This window comes from Oncorhynchus gorbuscha, linkage group LG04 (genome assembly GCF_021184085.1).
Source record: "Oncorhynchus gorbuscha isolate QuinsamMale2020 ecotype Even-year linkage group LG04, OgorEven_v1.0, whole genome shotgun sequence".
In the NCBI taxonomy this organism is placed as follows: domain Eukaryota; kingdom Metazoa; phylum Chordata; class Actinopteri; order Salmoniformes; family Salmonidae; genus Oncorhynchus; species Oncorhynchus gorbuscha.
This window is the reverse complement of record NC_060176.1, coordinates 78,286,267-78,307,984: the sequence shown is the minus strand read 5'-3', so window position 1 is coordinate 78,307,984 and position 21,718 is coordinate 78,286,267. Positions and strand designations below refer to the sequence as shown.

At 44.6% G+C, this 21,718-nt stretch overlaps 1 protein-coding gene across 2 annotated transcripts in view; it reads right to left on the bottom strand.

Moving 5' to 3' along the window:
- ddr2l (discoidin domain receptor family, member 2, like) overlaps positions 1–21,718 on the bottom strand; it is a 56,542-nt gene that overhangs the window by 28,951 nt on the left and 5,873 nt on the right. For both annotated transcript variants that reach the window (XM_046348148.1, XM_046348147.1), the window contains exon 2: positions 795–899. In XM_046348148.1, coding sequence (XP_046204104.1) covers positions 795–852 — 58 coding nt within the window. In that variant the 5' untranslated portion in view covers positions 853–899. The remainder of the gene's footprint in view (positions 1–794; positions 900–21,718) is intronic.

The window sequence follows — 21,718 nt, the reverse complement described above, 5'->3', positions numbered from 1 at the left end:
AGTCAGAGCCGGCAGAAAGTGAACTGGAGGTCATTACTAGTCATACCGTCTCCGGCATCGAGGACAAACAGACTTACACCGGCTGATATGTGGTGGTCTCACCTACTAGCTATCTTAAGATGAATGAACTAACTGCAAGTTGCTCTGGACAAGAGTGTCTGATATATGACAAAAAACCATTAGTGAGGAAAACGCTGCTGACCCAAGATCACCGTCAAGAGGCAACTTCAGCCTCCACTGCCTTACTTAGTTAGTACTTTTTAAAATGGGCCTGTGAAATGTAGCATCTATATGCAGTCTGCAGGGACTGAATGGTCAGTGTGTGTACACGTGTGTGTACGTGGAGGGAGAAGTGCCAGACAGTTTGACGGTATTGACGTCGGTAGAGTTAGTTAGGTTAACAAAAATAAGCCCTCTGAAATCCCATGGAAGGAAATTACAGTTGGGTTTTAAAGAGGGGAGACTTAAATATGGGGTGCGTCCCAATTAATATCTCCTTTTCCTGAAGTGTCCACTTGTTCAATACTGCCCCCAAATGTAAAAGCATTTGATAATTGGTGGCATGTGCTTCTGGGAATTTCCAACATCTATTTTTTTTTACACCACCTTTTAAATCAGTGAAGGGAAGTAAACAAGTGCACATTTCAGGAGGAAGGAGAGAGAATTGGGACCAGTCCAGGGTCTAATAGGTGACAAATACTGATTGGTTAGCATTTGTGCATGTTCACCAGGTGTGTGGTATGACTGGTAACCATGGGAGGGGGGAGCGTGTGGAGTAACAGTAGCTGACTCACCTGGGTCGATCTGGGCATTGGCATTGGCTTGAAAGACCAGCAGCAGATAGAGCAGCATGGTGGGCCTTAAATGTCTGAGGACAGATATAGACAGAGGCTACATCTCTGAGAGAGAGAGAGAGAGAGAGAGAGAGAGAGAGAGAGAGAGAGAGAGAGAGAGAGAGAGAGAGAGAGAGAGAGAGAGAGAGAGAGAGAGAGAGAGAGAGAGTGTGTGTGTGTTTTAGTCAAATGACCCATCACAATTTCTGGAAGGTCGTTGGTTCATAGCTACCATTTTATTACATATTACCATTGTGCCCTTGAACAGGGCACTTAACCCCTCCATGATCCTGGGCTCCTCTTTGTATGTGTTTGCAGAGCAAAATATGAATTTCCGTCACAAGACAAATGAAGTCTGATTCTATTCTAATCAATTCTATTTTATATAGAGTACCAGAAATACAAGTAGCTATTATGCACTGATGATTGTAGTAAACACAGACCTGGTTATAATATTTACACTGCTGTAAATGTCACCGTATCATTCTGTGGTAGGCCATGATTAATATCTTGTATCATCTAACAGTTTCTTTGAAGGACTGTGTGAATCGCCTCGGGCCTTGAGAATGAGACACTGAACGTACTGTCAACTGAGGATGTTCACCCATGAAGCTACTGTTAGGCAGAGTGCACCAATGACAACAACTAACCACAGACAACTCCTCGGGTGTATTCGTTAGTGTACAACGTAGCTAAACCTTTTGTCACTGAACACGTTTTTTTACCAACGAAAACAAGAGATTCTATTGGACAAATTCAGTTAGGTACCGCACTGTTTCGTCCTGTTTTCTTACGTTTTGGTTCCAAAATGATTCAATAACCTCACTGTACTGTATCAACCTCCTCTACTGAGCCTAGTCACTGTACTGTATCAACCTCCTCTACTGAGCCTAGTCACTGTACTGTATCAACCTCCTCTACTGAGCCTAGTCACTGTACTGCATCAACCTCCTCTACTGTATCAACCTCCTCTACTGCATCAACCTCCTCTACTGAGCCTAGTCACTGTACTGTATCAACCTCCTCTACTGAGCCTAGTCACTGTACTGTATCAACCTCCTCTACTGTATCAACCTCCTCTACTGTATCAACCTCCTCTACTGAGCCTAGTCACTGTACTGTATCAACCTCCTCTACTGAGCCTAGTCACTGTACTGTATCAACCTCCTCTACTGAGCCTAGTCACTGTACTGTATCAACCTCCTCTACTGTATCAACCTCCTCTACTGTATCAACCTCCTCTACTGTATCAATCTCCTCTACTGAGCCTAGTCACTCTACTGTATCAACCTCCTCTACTGCATCAACCTCCTCTACTGAGCCTAGTCACTGTACTGCATCAACCTCCTCTACTGAGCCTAGTCACTGTACTGCATCAACCTCCTCTACTGAGCCTAGTCACTGTACTGTATCAACCTCCTCTACTGTATCAACCTCCTCTACTGTATCAACCTCCTCTACTGAGCCTAGTCACTGTACTGTATCAACCTCCTCTACTGTATCAACCTCCTCTACTGTATCAACCTCCTCTACTGTATCAACCTCCTCTACTGAGCCTAGTCACTGTACTGCATCAACCTCCTCTACTGAGCCTAGTCACTGTACTGTATCAACCTCCTCTACTGTATCAACCTCCTCTACTGAGCCTAGTCACTGTACTGTATCAACCTCCTCTACTGTATCAACCTCCTCTACTGTATCAACCTCCTCTACTGTATCAACCTCCTCTACTGAGCCTAGTCACTGTACTGTATCAACCTCCTCTACTGTATCAACCTCCTCTACTGAGCCTAGTCACTGTACTGTATCAACCTCCTCTACTGAGCCTAGTCACTGTACTGTATCAACCTCCTCTACTGTATCAACCTCCTCTACTGTATCAACCTCCTCTACTGTATCAACCTCCTCTACTGAGCCTAGTCACTGTACTGCATCAATCTCCTCTACTGAGCCTAGTCACTGTACTGTATCAACCTCCTCTACTGTATCAACCTCCTCTACTGTATCAACCTCCTCTACTGAGCCTAGTCACTGTACTGCATCAACCTCCTCTACTGTATCAACCTCCTCTACTGAGCCTAGTCACTGTACTGTATCAACCTCCTCTACTGAACCTAGTCACTGTACTGTATCAACCTCCTCTACTGTATCAACCTCCTCTACTGTATCAACCTCCTCTACTGAGCCTAGTCACTGTACTGTATCAACCTCCTCTACTGAGCCTAGTCACTGTACTGTATCAACCTCCTCTACTGAGCCTAGTCACTGTACTGTATCAACCTCCTCTACTGTATCAACCTCCTCTACTGAGCCTAGTCACTGTACTGTATCAACCTCCTCTACTGAGCCTAGTCACTGTACTGTATCAACCTCCTCTACTGAGCCTAGTCACTTCGCATTGACAAAGATAACGTACATCGTCAGGTTACCGAGAACGTTTTTGAAGTGTCGCTCAAACCCTACTTACTGTATACTGCACATCCTCATGTTTCTTCAGAAATGCAACATTGAAACATTCTCTCCCTCGTGAATCACCATCTTAGCCCCATACCAGTGTCTACATACTGTATGTGAAAACAGCGCATTTCTGTGCTCTGCATTTCTATGATTTGTATTTCTATGATCTGTATTTCTATGATCTGCATTTCTATGATCTGCATTTCTGTGATCTGCATTTCTATGATCTGCATTTCTGTGATCTGCATTTCTGTGATCTGCATTTCTATGATCTGCATTTCTGTGCTCTGCATTTCTATGATCTGTATTTCTATGATCTGTATTTCTATGATCTGTATTTCTATGATCTGCGTTTCTATGATCTGCAGATAAAAAGATGCACGCAAAAAAGGGTACACTTTAATGATGTCATCGAAAGTAAAAACAGGAAGAAGATAGGACCATGAGATCTGCAGTCACACAGGAAGCAGGGAATGCCATCCCCCCTGGCTGATGTAATCAGATTGCACTTTTCATAGGACCTTTCTTCTTCTTATCTTTTTATCTTCAGAAAATAGAAAAGCGCCATTTTCACATAGACATTTGTGTGCCGCTGAAGATGATGAATATGAAGTTGAAAAGTGGTATAAACTTCCCTGTTAAGTTGTCCTGCCTTGGCTCCTATCTATCGTCTACTAACCCTGTCTTCTCTAAATCTTTCCCAATGTGTTGACCCCTTCCCCCACACGTTTCTTCCCCTCTCTCTCTCTCTCTCTGGTTGTTTTCAAAGCTCTTGTTGCTTACTGTTCCCAGGAGTCTGGATCTCTGGATATAGGCCCAAGTAGAGCCTGGAGCCTTGCCATAGTACTGTGTCTGGGAAACACCAGTTTTCTGGGCTGAGCCACTGGCACAGGCCTTCTTTTATTGCCCACTTAGATTGAAAGAAAAATAATGGTTTCAGGGTAAAATCCCTCATGGAGTGAATAGTGTGAGACATGCTCACAGTCAACAATAATCAAAAACTTGCAAACACTCAGCAATGGCAATCCCACATGTTGACTTGTTGACTAGATGCTTGTATTACCATCCCCGTGGGAACTGGAAATCCTCACAAGTCCCCACAAGGATAGTAAAACAAGGACAAGTCTCTATAACCGGGAAATGTCCCACATCCCCACAAGGACAAAGGCTATTCTAAATTTAGGGTTAGGGTTACAATTTGGGTTAGGGGTTAAGGTTAGGGTTAGGGGTTAAGGTTAGGGTTTGGGTTAGGGGTTAAGGTTAGGGGTTAGGGTTTGGGTTAGGGGTTAAGGTTAGGGTTAGGGTTAAGGTTAGGGTTAGGGGTTAGGGTTAGGGGTTAAGGTTAGGGTTAGGGGTTAAGGTTAGAGTTTGAGTTAGGGGTTAAGGTTAGGGTTTGGGTTAGGGGTTAGGGTTAAGGTTGGGGTTAGGGGTTAAGGTTAGGGTTATGGGTTAAGGTTAGGGTCTGGGTTAGGGGTTAAGGTTAGGGTTTGGGTTAGGGTTAAGGTTAGGGTTAGAGGTTAAGGTTAGGGTTAGGGGTTAAGGTTAACCCTAACCGAGAGTTGCACCCCTACTGAAAAAACCTACACTCGATCCCTCCGATGTCAACAACTACAGACCAGTATCCCTTCTTTCTTTTCTCTCCAAAACTCTTGAACGTGCCGTCCTTGGCCAGCTCTCCCGCTATCTCTCTCAGAATGACCTTCTTGATCCAAATCAGTCAGGTTTCAAGACTAGTCATTCAACTGAGACTGCTCTTCTCTGTATCACGGAGGCGCTCCGCACTGCTAAAGCTAACTCTCTCTCCTCTGCTCTCATCCTTCTAGACCTATCGGCTGCCTTCGATACTGTGAACCATCAGATCCTCCTCTCCACCCTCTCCGAGTTGGGCATCTCCGGCGTGGCCCACGCTTGGATTGCGTCCTACCTGACAGGTCGCTCCTACCAGGTGGCGTGGCGAGAATCTGTCTCCTCACCACGCGCTCTCACCACTGGTGTCCCCCAGGGCTCTGTTCTAGGCCCTCTCCTATTCTCGCTATACACCAAGTCACTTGGCTCTGTCATAACCTCACATGGTCTCTCCTATCATTGCTATGCAGACGACACACAATTAATCTTCTCCTTTCCCCCTTCTGATGACCAGGTGGCGAATCGCATCTCTGCATGTCTGGCAGACATATCAGTGTGGATGACGGATCACCACCTCAAGCTGAACCTCGGCAAGACGGAGCTGCTCTTCCTCCCGGGGAAGGACTGCCCGTTCCATGATCTCGCCATCACGGTTGACAACTCCATTGTGTCCTCCTCCCAGAGCGCTAAGAACCTTGGCGTGATCCTGGACAACACCCTGTCGTTCTCAACTAACATCAAGGCGGTGGCCCGTTCCTGTAGGTTCATGCTCTACAACATCCGCAGAGTACGACCCTGCCTCACACAGGAACCGGCGCAGGTCCTAATCCAGGCACTTGTCATCTCCCGTCTGGATTACTGCAACTCGCTGTTGGCTGGGCTCCCTGCCTGTGCCATTAAACCCCTACAACTCATCCAGAACGCCGCAGCCCGTCTGGTGTTCAACCTTCCCAAGTTCTCTCACGTCACCCCGCTCCTCCGCTCTCTCCACTGGCTTCCAGTTGAAGCTCGCATCCGCTACAAGACCATTGTGCTTGCCTAAGGAGCTGTGAGGGGAACGGCACCTCAGTACCTCCAGGCTCTGATCAGGCCCTACACCCAAACAAGGGCACTGCGTTCATCCACCTCTGGCCTGCTCGCCTCCCTACCACTGAGGAAGTACAGTTCCCGCTCAGCCCAGTCAAAACTGTTCGCTGCTCTGGCCCCCCAATGGTGGAACAAACTCCCTCACGACGCCAGGACAGCGGAGTCAATCACCACCTTCCGGAGACACCTGAAACCCCACCTCTTTAAGGAATACCTAGGATAGGATAAAGTAATCCTTCTCACCCCCCTTAAAAGATTTAGATGCACTATTGTAAAGTGGCTGTTCCACTGGATGTCATAAGGTGAATGCACCAATTTGTAAGTCGCTCTGGATAAGAGCGTCTGCTAAATGACTTAAATGTAAATGTAAATGTAAAGGTTAGGGTTTGGGTTAGGGGTTAAGGTTAGGGTTAGGGGTTAAGGTTAGGGGTTAAGGTTAGGGTTTGGGTTAAGTTTAGGATTAGGGAAAATGGGATTTGAAATGGAAATCCATTTTAGGTCCCCACAAGGAGAGTAAAATGTATGGTGCGTGTGTGTGTGTGATCCATCCATGTTGTTATTTGGGGTTGACAAGTTTACAAACCCTGGACATAAACCCCAGGCAGAGTTCTTACGCAATGCTCCAAAATGAATTCAGACCCCTCCCACCCCCTTCATGTCTTTAAATGAATTCAGACCCCTCCCACCCCCTTCATGTCTTTAAATGAATTCAGACCCCTCCCACCCCCTTCATGTCTTTAAATGAATTCAGACCCCTCCCACCCCTTCATGTCTTTAAATGAATTCAGACCCCTCCCACCCCCTTCATGTCTTTAAATGAATTCAGACCCCTCCCACCCCCTTCATGTCTTTAAATGAATTCAGACCCCTCCCACCCCTTCATGTCTTTAAATGAATTCAGACCCCTCCCACCCCCTTCATGTCTTTAAATGAATTCAGACCCCTCCCACCCCCTTCATGTCTTTAAATGAATTCAGACCCCTCCCACCCCTTCATGTCTTTAAACGAATTCAGACCCCTCCCACCCCCTTCATGTCTTTAAATGAATTCAGACCCCTCCCACCCCCTTCATGTCTTTAAATGAATTCAGACCCCTCCCACCCCTTCATGTCTTTAAATGAATTCAGACCCCTCCCACCCCCTTCATGTCTTTAAATGAATTCAGACCCCTCCCACCCCCTTCATGTCTTTAAATGAATTCAGACCCCTCCCACCCCCTTCATGTCTTTAAATGAATTCAGACCCCTCCCACCCCTTCATGTCTTTAAATGAATTCAGACCCCTCCCACCCCTTCATGTCTTTAAATGAATTCAGACCCCTCCCACCCCTTCATGTCTTTAAATGAATTCAGACCCCTCCCACCCCTTCATGTCTTTAAATGAATTCAGACCCCTCCCACCCCCTTCATGTCTTTAAATGAATTCAGACCCCTCCCACCCCCTTCATGTCTTTGCAGCACATAGCAACTTCTGCTTTTTTCACTTTGTTCAGGATCCCTGCATCCTGCCATGTCACCATGCTGTGAAAGTGTAAAGATGGTCTCTCTCCCTCTCTCGCTCTCTTTCAACATTACGCTGGGAAAACCTCAGCTGCACTGAGGGCAGTCTAACTCATATTGTTGAGAAAGACTAGCAGAGAGCGAGAGAGAGAAAGAAAGAGAGTGAGAGAGAGAGAGAGAGAGAGAGAGAGAGAGAGAGAGAGAGAGAGAGAGAGAGAGAGAGAGAGAGTGAGAGAGAGAAAGAGAGACAGAGAGAGCGAGAGAGAGAGAGAGAGAGAGAGAGAGAGAGAGAGAGAGACAGAGAGAGAGAGAGAGAGAGAGAGAGAGAGAGAGAGAGAGAGAGAGAGAGAGAGAGAGAGAGAGAGAGAGAGAGAGAGAGAGAGTGAGTGAAAGAGAGAGAGAGAGAGAGAGAGAGAGAGAGAGAGAGAGAGAGAGAGAGAGAGAGAGAGAGAGAGAGAGAGAGAGAGAGAGAGAGAGAAAGAGAAAGAGAGAGAGAGAGAGAGAGAGAGAGAGAGAGAGAGAGAGAAAGAAAGAGAGAGAGTGAGTGAAAGAGAGAGAGAGAGAGAGAGAGAGAGAGAGAGAGAGAGAGAGAGAGAGAGAGAGAGAGAGAAAGAAAGAGAGAGAAAGAAAGAAAGAAAGAGAGAGAGTGAGTGAAAGAGAGAGAGAGTGAGAGACAGAGAGAGAGGGGGGGGGGGGTTGGAACAGATAAACAGATGAACGGTGAGGGGAGGGATGGAAAGTCAGGAAATGTATGGAAAGAAAGAGAGAGAGATAGAGAGAAAAGGAGGAGGGGGATTGGGTGAGGCAGATAGTCACAGCTGGTTTATCTAATCCTTGAATCAAGCCGAGGCCTGTTCAACAAAGAGATTCCTCTGTCCTTGCTCATCTTTCTAAGGGTCTCACGTGACCAGGCCCGGAGCCGAGCTGAGCAGCAGGGTTACAGACCCTGGACCTTGCTGCAGAGCACCAGGGTAACAGACCCTGGGCCTTGTGAGAGAGAGAGTGAGAGAGAGTGAGAGAGTGTGAGCGGGTTTCACAGCCAGACAGCAACCCCTCCCTTTCCAATTCTCATCTTCCCTAACCCTACATCAGCACAGCAAACAGTCATAAACCCCCCCCCCCAAATTCCAAACATACGACGCAATCCAGAGATCACATTCTCCCATACAGGACCGAGCATGTCCTCTTTTTTCCCCAGAGGTGAATGAAATTGGAGTTGACTGAGAACAAAGCACAGAACAGAACAGTGTCAAGTCTGAAGAGTTGGCTCAGTGAGGCTTCTGCATTATGATGCATTCACATGACACGTCAACATTCTGCGGCAGCCATGTTAGAACCCCATTGACGTGACCTGGGAAATATTTAAACAATGCTATGTAACACCGACTGTCTAATATTAGAACACTTTTCCAAACGTTGGCCCGACATTAATTAGTGCTTATATTTGTCCTGATACACACTTGTAGATGTTTGTTGTATGAGTGTGTAATGGCAATGTGTTTCCACCATATCCCTGAGATACCCGCAGGGACTGGGGTCACAGCCAGGGTCACCATATCTAAACTCCCCCTGAGATATCCGTAGGGACTGGGGTCACAACCAGGGTCACGATATCCAAACTCCCCCTGAGATATCTGCGGGGACTGGGGTCACAGCCAGGGTCACCATATCCAAACTCCCCCTGAGATACCCGTAGGGACTGGGGTCACAGCCAGGGTCACCATATCCAAACCCCCTGACATACCCGTAGAGACTGGGGTCACAGCCAGGGTCACCATATCCAAACTTCCCCTAAGATCACACTGGGGTCACAGCCCCTGGAGCAATTGGGGTTAAGTGCCTTGCTCAAGGGCACAGCAACAGATTTTTCACTTTGTTGGCTCTGGGATTCAAATTATGGTACACCACGATGATAAACAGTGTACAAGGGCTATGTGCTCTGTGGAGGGCAGGATAGAAACCAACACCCTCATGATAAACAGTGTACAAGGGCTATGTGCTCTGTGGAGGGCAGGATAGAAACCAACACCCCCATGATAAACAGTGTACAAGGGCAATGTGCTCTGTGGAGGGGAGGATAGAAACCAACACCCCCATGATAAACAGTGAACAAAGGCTATGTGCTCTGTGGAGGGCAGGCTAGAAACAAACACTCCCATGATAAACAGTGAACAACGGCTATTATCAATGAACCTACCAGGTACAACCCCAAATCAGTAAACACGGGCACCCTCATAGATGTCATCCTAACTAACTCACCCTCCAAATACACCTTTGCTGTTTTCAATCAAGATCTCAGCGATCACTGCCTCATTGCCTGCATCCGTAATGGGTCTGCGACCAAATGACCACCCCTCATCACTGTCAAACGCTCCTTAAAACACTTCTGCTAGCAGGCCTTTCTAATCGACCTGGCCAGGGTATCCTGGAATGACATTGAACTCATCCCGTCAGTAGATGATGCCTGGCTATTCCTTAAAAGTGCCTTCCTCACCATCTTAAATAAGCATGCCCCACTCAAAAAAGTTTGAACTAGGAATATAGTCCTTGGTTCACGTCAGACCTGTCTGCCCTTGACCAGCACAAAAACATCCTGTGGCGTTCTGCATTAGCATCGAATAGCCCCCGTGATATGCAACTTTTCAGGGAAGTTAGGAACAAATATACACAGGCAGTTAGAAAAGCTAAGGCAAGCTTTTTCAAACAGAAATTTTCATCCTGTAGTACTAACTCAAAAAAGTTCTGGGACACTGTAAAGTCCATGGAGAATAACAGCACCTCCTCCCAGCTGCCCACTGCTCTGAGGCTAGGAAACCCTGTCACCACCGATAAATCCACTATAATTGAGAATTTCAATAAGCATTTCTTTACGGCTGGCCACAGCTACATAATCTGGACCCCTACAAATCAGCCGGGCTAGACAATCTGGACCCTCTCTTTCTAAAATTATCTGCGGAAATTGTTGCAACCCCTATTACTAGTCTGTTCAACCTCTTTTTCGTATCGTCTGAAATTCCCAAAGATTGGAAAGCTGGCAGATTCGACAGCCTTGGTTTCTCAAATGATTGCCTCGCCTGGTTTACCAACTACTTCTCTGATAGAGTTCAGTGTGTCAAATCTAAGGGGCTGCTGTCCGGACCTCTGGCAGTCTCTATGGGTGTGCCACAGGGTTCAATTCTCGGGACGACTCTCTTCTCTGTATACATCAATGATGTTGCTCTTGCTGCTGATGATTCTCTGATCCACCTCTACGCAGACGACACCATTCTGTATACTTCTGGCCCCTCTTTGGACACTGTGTTAACTAATCTCCAGACGAGCTTCAATGTCATACAACTCTCCTTCCGTGGCCTCCAACTGCTCTTAAACGCAAGTAAAACTAAATACATGCTATTCAATCGATCACTGCCCGCACATGCTCGCCCGTCCAGCATCACTACTCTGGACGGTTCTGACTTAGAATACGTGGACAACTACAAATACCTGGGTGTCTGGTTAGACTGTAAACTCTCCTTTCAGACTCACATTAAGCATCTCCAACCCAAAATCAAATCTATATCGCAACAAAGCAGCCTTCATTCATGCTGCCAAACATATGCTGGTAAAACTGATCATCCTACCGATCCTCAACTTCGGTGATGTCATCTATAAAATAGCCTCCAATACCCTACTCAACAAACTGGATGCAGTCTATCACAGTGCCATCCGTTTTGTCACCAAAGCCCCATACACTACCCACCATTGCGACCTGTACGCTCTCGTTGGTTGGCCCTTGCAACATACTCGTCGCCAAACCCACTGGCTACAGGTTATCTACAAGTCTCTGCTAGGTAAAGCCCTGCCTTATCTCAGCTCACTGATCACCATAGCAGCACCCACTCGTAGCACGCGCTTCAGCAGGTATATCTCACTGGTCACCCCCAAAGCCAATTCCTCCTTTGTTCGTCTTTCCTTCCAGTTCTCTGCTGCCCATGACTGGAACGAACTGCAAAAATCTCTGAAGCTGGAGACTCACATCTCCCTCACTAGCTTTAAGCACCAGCTGTCAGAGCAGCTCACATATCACTGCACCTGTACATAGCCCATCTGTAAACAGCCCATCTATCTACCTTATCCCCATTCTGTGTTTATTTATTTAGTTATCTTGCTCCTTTGCACCCCAGTATCTCTACTTGCACATTCATCTTCTGCCGATCTACCATTCCAGTGCTTAATTTCTATATTGTAATTACTTCGCCACCGTGGCCTATTTATTTCCTTTAACTTACCTCATTTGCATTCACTGTATATAGACTTTTTGATTTCTTTTGATATACTGTATTATTGACTGTATGTTTTGTTTATTCCATGTGTAACTCTGTGTTGTTGTATGTGTCGAATTGCTATGCTTTATCTTGGCCAGGTCGCAGTTGCAAATGAGAACTTGTTCTCAACTAGCCCACCTGGAAATATGACCGAATACAAACAGTGTAGCTATTCCCTCCGCAAGGCAATCAAACAAGCTAAGCGTCAGTATAGAGACAAAGTAGAATCTCAATTCAACAGCTCAGACACAAGAGGTATGTGGCAGGGTCTACAGTCAATCACAGATTACAAAATGAAAACCAGCCCCATCACGGACCAGGATGTCTTGCTCCCAGGCAGACTAAATAACTTTTTTTCCCGCTTTGAGGACAATACAGTGCCACTGACACAGCCTGCAACCAAAACATGCGGCCTCTCCTTCACTGCAGCCGAGGTGAGTAAAACATTTAAACGTGTTAACCCTCGCAAGGCTGCAGGCCCAGACGGCATCCCCAGCCGCGCCCTCAGAGCATGCGCAGACCAGCTGGCTGGTGTGTTTACGGACATATTCAATCAATCTCTATTCCAGTCTGCTGTTCCCACATGCTTCAAGAGGGCCACCATTGTTCCTGTTCCCGAGAAAGCTAAGGTAACTGAGCTAAACGACTACCGCTCCGTAGCACTCACTTCAGTCATCATGAAGTGCTTTGAGAGACTAGTCAATGACCATATCACCTCCACCCTACCTGACACCCTAGACCCACTCCAATTTGCTTACCGCCCAAATAGGTCCATAGACGATGCAATCTCAACCACACTGCACACTGCCCTAACCCTACTGGACAAGAGGAATACCTATGTGAGAATGCTGTTCATCGACTACAGCTCGGCATATAACACCATAGTACCCTCCAAGCTCGTCATCAAGCTCGAGACCCTGGGTCTCGACCCCGCCCTGTGCAACTGGGTACTGGACTTCCTGACGGGCCGCCCCCAGGTGGTGAGGGTAGGCAACAACATCTCCACTCCGCTGATCCTCAACACTGGGGCCCCACAAGGGTGCGTTCTGAGCCCTCTCCTGTACTCCCTGTTCACCCACGACTGCGTGGCCACGCACGCCTCCAACTCAATCATCAAGTTTGCGGACGACAAAACAGTGGTAGGCTTGATTACCAACAACGACGAGACGGCCTACAGGGAGGAGGTGAGGGCCCTCGGAGTGTGGTGTCAGGAAAATAACCTCACACTCAACGTCAACAAAACTAAGGAGATGATTGTGGACTTCAGGAAACAGCAGAGGGAACACCCCCCTATCCACATCGATGGAACAGTAGTGGAGAGGGTAGCAAGTTTTAAGTTCCTCGGCATACACATCACAGACAAACTGAATTGGTCCACACACACAGACAGCATCGTGAAGAAGGCACAGCAGCGCCTCTTCAACCTCAGGAGGCTGAAGAAATTTGGCTTGTCACCAAAAGCACTCACAAACTTCTACAGATGCACAATCGAGAGCATCCTGGCGGGCTGTATCACCGCCTGGTACGGCAACTGCTCCACACACAACCGTAATGCTCTCCAGAGGGTAGTGAGGTCTGCACAACGCATCACCGGGGGCAAACTACCTGCCCTCCAGGACACCTACACCACCCAATGTTACAGGAAGGCCATAAAGATCATCAAGGACAACAATCACCCGAGCCACTGCCTGTTCACCCCGCTATCATCCAGAAGGCGAGGTCAGTACAGGTGCATCAAAGCTGGGACCGAGAGACTGAAAAACAGCTTCTATCTCAAGGCCATCAGACTGTTAAACAGCCACCACTAACATTGAGTGGCTGCTGCCAACACACTGACTCAACTCCAGCCACTTTAATAATGGGAATTGATGGGAAATGATGTAAAATATATCACTAGCCACTTTAAACAAGTTACCTAATACAATGCTTAAACAATGCTGTTTAAACAATGCTACCTAATATAATGTTTACATACCCTACATTATTCATCTCATATGTATACGTATATACTGTACTCTATATCATCTACTGCATCTTTATGCAATACATGTATCACTAGCCACTTTAACTATGCCACTTTGTTTACATACTCATCTCATATGTATAGTATATACTGTACTCGATACCATCTACTGCATCTTGCCTATGCCGCTCTGTACCATCACTCATTCATATATCTTTATGTACATATTCTTTATCCCCTTACACTTGTGTGTATAAGACAGTAGTTTTGGAATTGTTAGTTAGATCACTTGTTGGTTATTACTGCATTGTCGGAACTAGAAGCACAAGCATTTCGCTACACTCGCATTAACATCTGCTAACCATGTGTATGTGACAAATACATTTTGATTTGATTTGTTTTGGTTAAATAAATAAAACATGTGCTCTGGGGAGGGCAGGCTAGAAACCAAACCACAACCTGCACATGCACACACACCATCATGTTTACATTAATGTTCAGGACTTTTTCAGGAGTGAAAATTGATTCTCATTCAAAATTCTATTTTCCTGAACCCCTAACCCTTAACCTAACACTTGTCTTTACCCTTAACCATCAACCTTTACCCTAACCTTAACCCCTAACCCTAAACTTAACCCCTAACCCTTAACCTAACCCTTAACCTTTACCCTAACCTTAACCCTAACCCTTACCTACATTTACATTACATTACATTTAAGTCATTTAGCAGACGCTCTTATCCAGAGCGACTTACAAATTGGTGCATTCACCAATTTGGGGTTAAGGTTTAATAACCTTAACCCCTAACCCTTACCCTAACCCTTTACCCTAACCCCTAACCTAACGCTTAACCTTTACCCTAACCTTAACCCTAACCCTTACCTTTACCCTAACCTTAACCCCAAACCCTAACTCCTAATCATACCCCAAAGCCTAAACCTTAAATTGCATTTTAACTTTTTATCACATGCAAAATGTCCTGACTTTTCAGATTTAGTTTTATTTTCCTATCTTGTCAGGACAGTCTAGTCCCATGTCAGGACATTCTGGTCACATGTCAGGACATTCTGGTCCCATGTCAGGACATTCTGGTCACATGTCAGGACATTCTGGTCACATGTCAGGACATTCTGGTCACATGTCAGGACATTCTGGTCACATGTCAGGACATTTAAAACAAAATACATGGTGTGACGTTACTTTTACGTATTTAGTAGATAATAAATCTGAAATGAAACACCATCACATTGACAGAGTTACCATGAAACACCATCACATTGACACAGAGTTACCATGAAACACCATCACATTGACACAGAGTTACCATGAAACACCATCACATTGACACAGAGTTATCATGAACCACCACATTGACACAGAGTTACCATGAAACACCATCACATTGACACAGAGTTACCATGAAACACCATCACATTGACACAGAGTTACCATGAAACACCATCACATTGACACAGAGTTACCATGAAACACCACCACATTGACACAGAGTTACCATGAAACACCATCACATTGGCACAGAGTTACCATGAAACACCATCACATTGACACAGAGTTACCATGAAACACCATCACATTGACACAGAGTTACCATGAAACACCATCACATTGACACAGAGTTACCATGAACCACCACATTGACACAGAGTTACCATGAAACACCATCACATTGACACAGAGTTACCATGAAACACCATCACATTGACATAGAGTTACCATGAAACACCATCACATTGACACAGAGTTACCATGAAACACCATCACATTGACACAGAGTTACCATGAAACACCATCACATTGACACAGAGTTACCATGAAACACCATCACATTGACACAGAGTTACCATGAAACACCATCACATTGACACAGAGTTATCATGAACCACCACATTGACACAGAGTTACCATGAAACACCATCACATTGACACAGAGTTACCATGAAACACCATCACATTGACACAGAGTTATCATGAACCACCACATTGACACAGAGTTACCATGAAACACCATCACATTGACACAGAGTTACCATGAAACACCATCACATTGACACAGAGTTACCATGAAACACCATCACATTGACACAGAGTTACCATGAAACACCACCACATTGACACAGAGTTACCATGAAACACCATCACATTGGCACAGAGTTACCATGAAACACCATCACATTGACACAGAGTTACCATGAAACACCATCACATTGACACAGAGTTACCATGAAACACCATCACATTGACACAGAGTTACCATGAACCACCACATTGACACAGAGTTACCATGAAACACCATCACATTGACACAGAGTTACCATGAAACACCATCACATTGACATAGAGTTACCATGAAACACCATCACATTGACACAGAGTTACCATGAAACACCATCACATTGACACAGAGTTACCATGAAACACCATCACATTGACACAGAGTTACCATGAAACACCATCACATTGACACAGAGTTACCATGAAACACCATCACATCGACACAGAGTTACCATGAAATACCATCACATTGACACAGAGTTACCATGAACCACCATCACATTGACACAGAGTTACCATGAAACACTATCACATTGACACAGAGTTATCATGAACCACCATCACATTGACACAGAGTTACCATGAAACACCTCCACATTGACAGAGAGTTACCATGAAACACCATCACATTGACACAGAGTTACCATGAAACACCATCACATTGACAGCTATTTGCGCTTTACGGATTGTGGTTGTTGTGGACGGCTGTTCACAAATCTAAATATGTATTTGAACCTAATAATGCTTGAATTTAAGGAGTTTAAGCTGCCGTTGTTTTTGAAATCAGTGGACAGCCAGTGAAACATGTACTCTTGCAACAGCTGCACAGTGTGGATCCAAGCCTATTGTAACGGCAGATTTCCCCCTCTTCGTCTGAAGAGGAGTAAGGATCGGACCAAGACGCAGCGTGGTAAGTGTTCATGACGATTTTAATAACAAAAGCACTGAACACTATGAAATACAAAAACAATAAACAAATATGTGAAATAACCAAACCGAAACAGTACCGTGTGGCGACAAACACGCACACGGAAACAAACACCCACAAACCAACAGTGAAACCCAGGCTACCTAAATATGGTTCTCAATCAGGGACAACGATAAACAGCTGCCTCTGATTGAGAACCATATCAGGCCAAACATAGAAATAGAAAAAACATAGAAACACAAACATAGACTGCCCACCCCAACTCACGCCCTGACCATACTAAATAAAGACAAAACAAAGGAAATAAAGGTGAGAACGTGACACCTATGGAATAAAAGTGGGGCTTTTATTGCTCAATCTAATTCATCCTGATTTTTAAAAATCCATAGGCCTAATAGACACATAGGCTCAAACTTCTGATAGACTTCATGGGACAATCTGTTGTTGCAATATCCATTTTTGGACTTATTCATGATATTCATGAAGTTTACAAAAACTAGTTTCAATGACTCCAACCTAAGTATTTCAACCACTCCACAAATTTCTTGTTAATAAACTATAGTTTTGGCAAGTCGGTTAGGACATCTACTTTGTGCATGACACGGGTAATTTTTCCAACAATTGTTTACAGACATATTATTTCCCTTATAATTCACTGTATCACAATCCTAGTGGGTCAGAAGTTTACATACACTAAGTTGCCTGTGCCTTTAAACAGCTTGGAAAATTCCAGAAAATGATGTCATGGCTTTAGAAGCTGCTGATAGGCTAATTGACATAATTTGAGTCAATTGGAGGTGTAGCTGTGGATGTATTTCAAGGCCTACCATCAACCTCAGTGCCTCTTTGATTAATATCACGGGAAAGTCAAATGAAATCAGCCAAGACCTCTGAAAAAAAATGGTGGACCTCCACAAGTCTAGTTCATCCTTGGGAGCAATTTCCAAAGGCCTGACGGTACCACATTCATCTGTACAAACAACAGTATGTAAACAACAGCAACTATAAACACCATCAGCAAGGAAGAAACCACTGCTCCAAAACCGCAATTGAAAAGCCAGACTACGGTTTGCAACTGCACATGGGGACAAAGATCGTACTTTTTGGAGAAATGTCCTCTGACCTCTGTCCTCAAAAATACAACTGTTTGGCGATAATGACCATCGTTATGTTTGGAGGAAAAAGGGGGAGGATTGCAAGCCGAAGACCACCATCCCAACCATGAAGCACGGGGGTGGCAGAATCATGTTGTGAGGGTGCTTTGTTGCAGGAGGGACTGGTGCACTTCACAAAATAGATGACATCATGAGGTAGGAAAATTATGTGGATGGAAAATTATGTGGATATATTGAAGCAACATCTCAAGACATCAGTTAAACGTCAGTTAAAGCTTGGTCGCAAATGGGTCTTCCAAATGGAAAATGACTCCAAGCATACTTCCAAAGTTGTGTCAAAATGGCTTAAGGACAACAGGGTCAAAGTGTTGGAGTGGCCATCACAAAGCCCAGACCTCAATCCTATAGAAAATCTGTGGGCAGAACTGAAAAAGACTGTGATTAAGGAGGCCTACAAACCTGACTCAGTTACACCAGATCTGTCAGGAGGAATGGGCCAAAATTCAACCAACTTATGTGGGAAGCTTGTGGAAGGCTACCTGAAACGTTTAACCCAAGTTAAACAATTTAAAGGGAATGCTACCAAATACTAATTGAGTGTATGTAAACTTCTGACCCACAGGGAATGCGATGAAAGAAATAAAATCATTCTCTGTACTATTATTCAGACATTTCACATTCTTAAAATAAAGTGGTGACCCTAACTGACCTAAAACAGGGACTTTTTACTAGGATTAATTATCAGGAATAGTGAAAAACTGAGTTTTAATATAGTTGGCTAAGGTGTATGTAAACTTCCAACTTCAACTGTATGTACAGTAGAGGTCGACCAATTAATCGGAATTTGCCGTTTAATTAGGGCCGATTTCAAGTTTTCATAACAATCGGAAATCTGTATTTTTGGACACCGATTTTTGCCGATTTAAAAAAATATTTTTTTACACCTTTATTTAATCTTTATTTAACTAGGCAAGTCAGTTAAGAACACATTCTTATTTACAATGACGGCCTAGGAACGGTGGGTTAACTGCCTTGTTCAGGGGCAGAACGACAGATTTTTACCTTGTCAGCTCGGGGGATTCAATCTTGCAACCTTACAGTTAACTAGTTCAACACTCTAACCACCTGATTACATTGCACTCCACGAGGAGCCTGCCTGTTACGCGAATGCAGTAAGCCAAGGTAAGTTGCTAGCCAAGGCAAGTTGCTTTTGTGGAGCGATGGTTAACGCTGCTTCGAGGGTGGCTGTTGTCGTTGTGTTCCGGGTTCGCGCCCAGGGAGGAGCGAGGAGAGGGATGGAAGCTATACTGTTACACCGGCAATACTAAAGTGCCTATAAGAACATCCAATAGTCAAAGGTTAATGAAATACAAATGGAATAGAGAGAAATAGTCCTATAATTCCTATAATAACTACAACCTAAAACTGGGAATATTGAAGACTCATGTTAAAAGGAACCACCAGCTTTCATATGTTCTCATGTTCTGAGCAAGGAACTTAAACATTAGCTTTCTTACATGGCACATATTGCACTTTTACTTTCTTCTCCAACACTTTGTTGTTGCATTATTTAAACCAAATTGAACATGTTTCATTATTTATCTGTGGATTATATTAAGTTAAAATAAGTGTTCATCCAGTATTGTTGTAATTGTCATTATTACAAATACATTTTAAAAAATTGGCCGATTAATCGGTGCCGGCTTTTCTTTGATCCTCCAATAATTGGTATCGGCGCCGGAAATCATAATCGGTCAATTATCGGTCATAATCGGTCTGATATTGGCACAGCGGTCTGATATTGGCACTCAGTGGTCTGATATTGGCACAGTGGTCTGATATTGGCACAGCGGTCTGATATTGGCACAGCTGTCTGATATTGGCACAGTGGTCTGATATTGGCACAGTGGTCTGATATTGGCACAGTGGTCTGATATTGGCAGGCAGTGGTCTGATATTGGCACACAGTGGTCTGATATTGGCACACAGTGGTCTGATATTGGCACAGCGGTCTGATATGGGCACAGTGGTCTGATATTGGCACACAGTGGTCTGATATTGGCACAGTGGTCTGATATTGGCAGGCAGTGGTCTGATATTGGCACAGCGGTCTAATATTGGCACAGTGGTCTGATATTGGCACGCAGCGGTCTGATATTGGCACACAGTGGTCTGATATTGGCCAGCAATTTCCGTACCAGGCAGTGATGCAACCGGTCAGGATGCTCTCAATGTTGCAGCTTTAGAACCTGTAGATCTCAGGACCCATGCCAAATCTTTTATGTTTTTTCTGGGGGGGAATAGGCTTTGTTATTCTGGCACCACCCGGCCAGGTCTCTGATTGGATAGATAGAATGTGGATCCCCAGCCTGCAGGCTTAAGTCATGTGTTTAAGTGTATTTTTTGCATTTATGTCCAAATGACAGATCATTTTAACTATAAACATCTGTTTATAACCATAAAGCATTGTGGGTGAGAGGAGTATATGAAAAAGAGATTGAGATAACAGCCTCATCACCTCGTTTTGAGACACTGATGTTCCCTCTGGGAAAATTATTGTTATTATATTCTATGTAATTCTATTCTATGTTATTGTTTTACATTTACATTTAATCTACTATATGTTATTCTATTCTATGTTATGCTATTATATGTTACTCCATTCTATGTTATTCTATTCTATGTTATTCTATTCTATGCTATTTTATTCTATGCTATGCTATTCTATGTTGTTCTATGTTATTCTACGCTATTCTATGTTATTCTATTCTATGCTATTCTATGTTTATTTTTATTCTGTGTTATTCTGATCTATAACATTTTGACAAACTCAAGAAACAGACATGAAAAGATAATTAGTTAAAACATCTCTGAAGGCCCTAGTGGTATATTGTAGGGCATGTGTAACTACTGTGAATTTGCATAAAGGAAATGCATTAGGCCCAAACATCAGGTCTCGAACAGTGTTTTTCATTCAATTGGATGATATTTGGATGAAACCAGTTCAAAGTAGGGTGACTCCAAGTATGAAAAATAACTGTAGCTGGTACATTGATCAAGTTTGAAAATAAAGTTGCTGGTCCCCTGCCCCCCCGTGTCAAACTCTTGGATTCAAGAGGCAGACATTGCCAAGGTTTTACTTCCAGGCTTTAAGCAACATCACATAAAGCCGGAAATGTAATACACCAATAGTAGCGTCTCGTCATATTTTGTCATTTAAATATGTACCGCTTTAAAACCGTTATCACATGTGCGCTTACACCTTCCTTTGGCTTTGTTTACCAACTGTAAGCTAGCTACTAGCTCAAGCAGAACGTACGACCAAAGATTCTGGTAAGCACCATCTGTGGTGGTCTGGCTGGGCTACGTCGTCATTGTAAAATAAGAATTTGTTCTTAAACTGACTTGCCTAGTTAAATAACGGTTAAACAATTATACATTTAAAACATCCCTAAGACCCTGACATTAAGTCTGAGATGCTGCATCTGCTTCCAGGCAACCGCCACAGCAGGAATGCTGTGATACAAAATAAGCTTTCTGGTCTCCAGTGCGTCTCCTCGGACCGGGGTACAAGGCAAGGCTGGTTCTCAAGGCAACGCAGACAGGCTCCTGGATCTCCTCTTTAACGAGTTCACCAGGGCCGTGATCCAGCACTGTATGTGGGGAAGCTGTCCATCCCAGGACCCCTGTCTGCCCAGTGAGAGAGACCTGAGCTGTCCATCCCAGGACCCCTGTCTGCCCAGTGAGAGAGACCTGAGCTGTCCATCCCAGGACCCCTGTCTGCCCAGTGAGAGAGACCTGAGCTGTCCATCCCAGGACCCCTGTCTGCCCAGT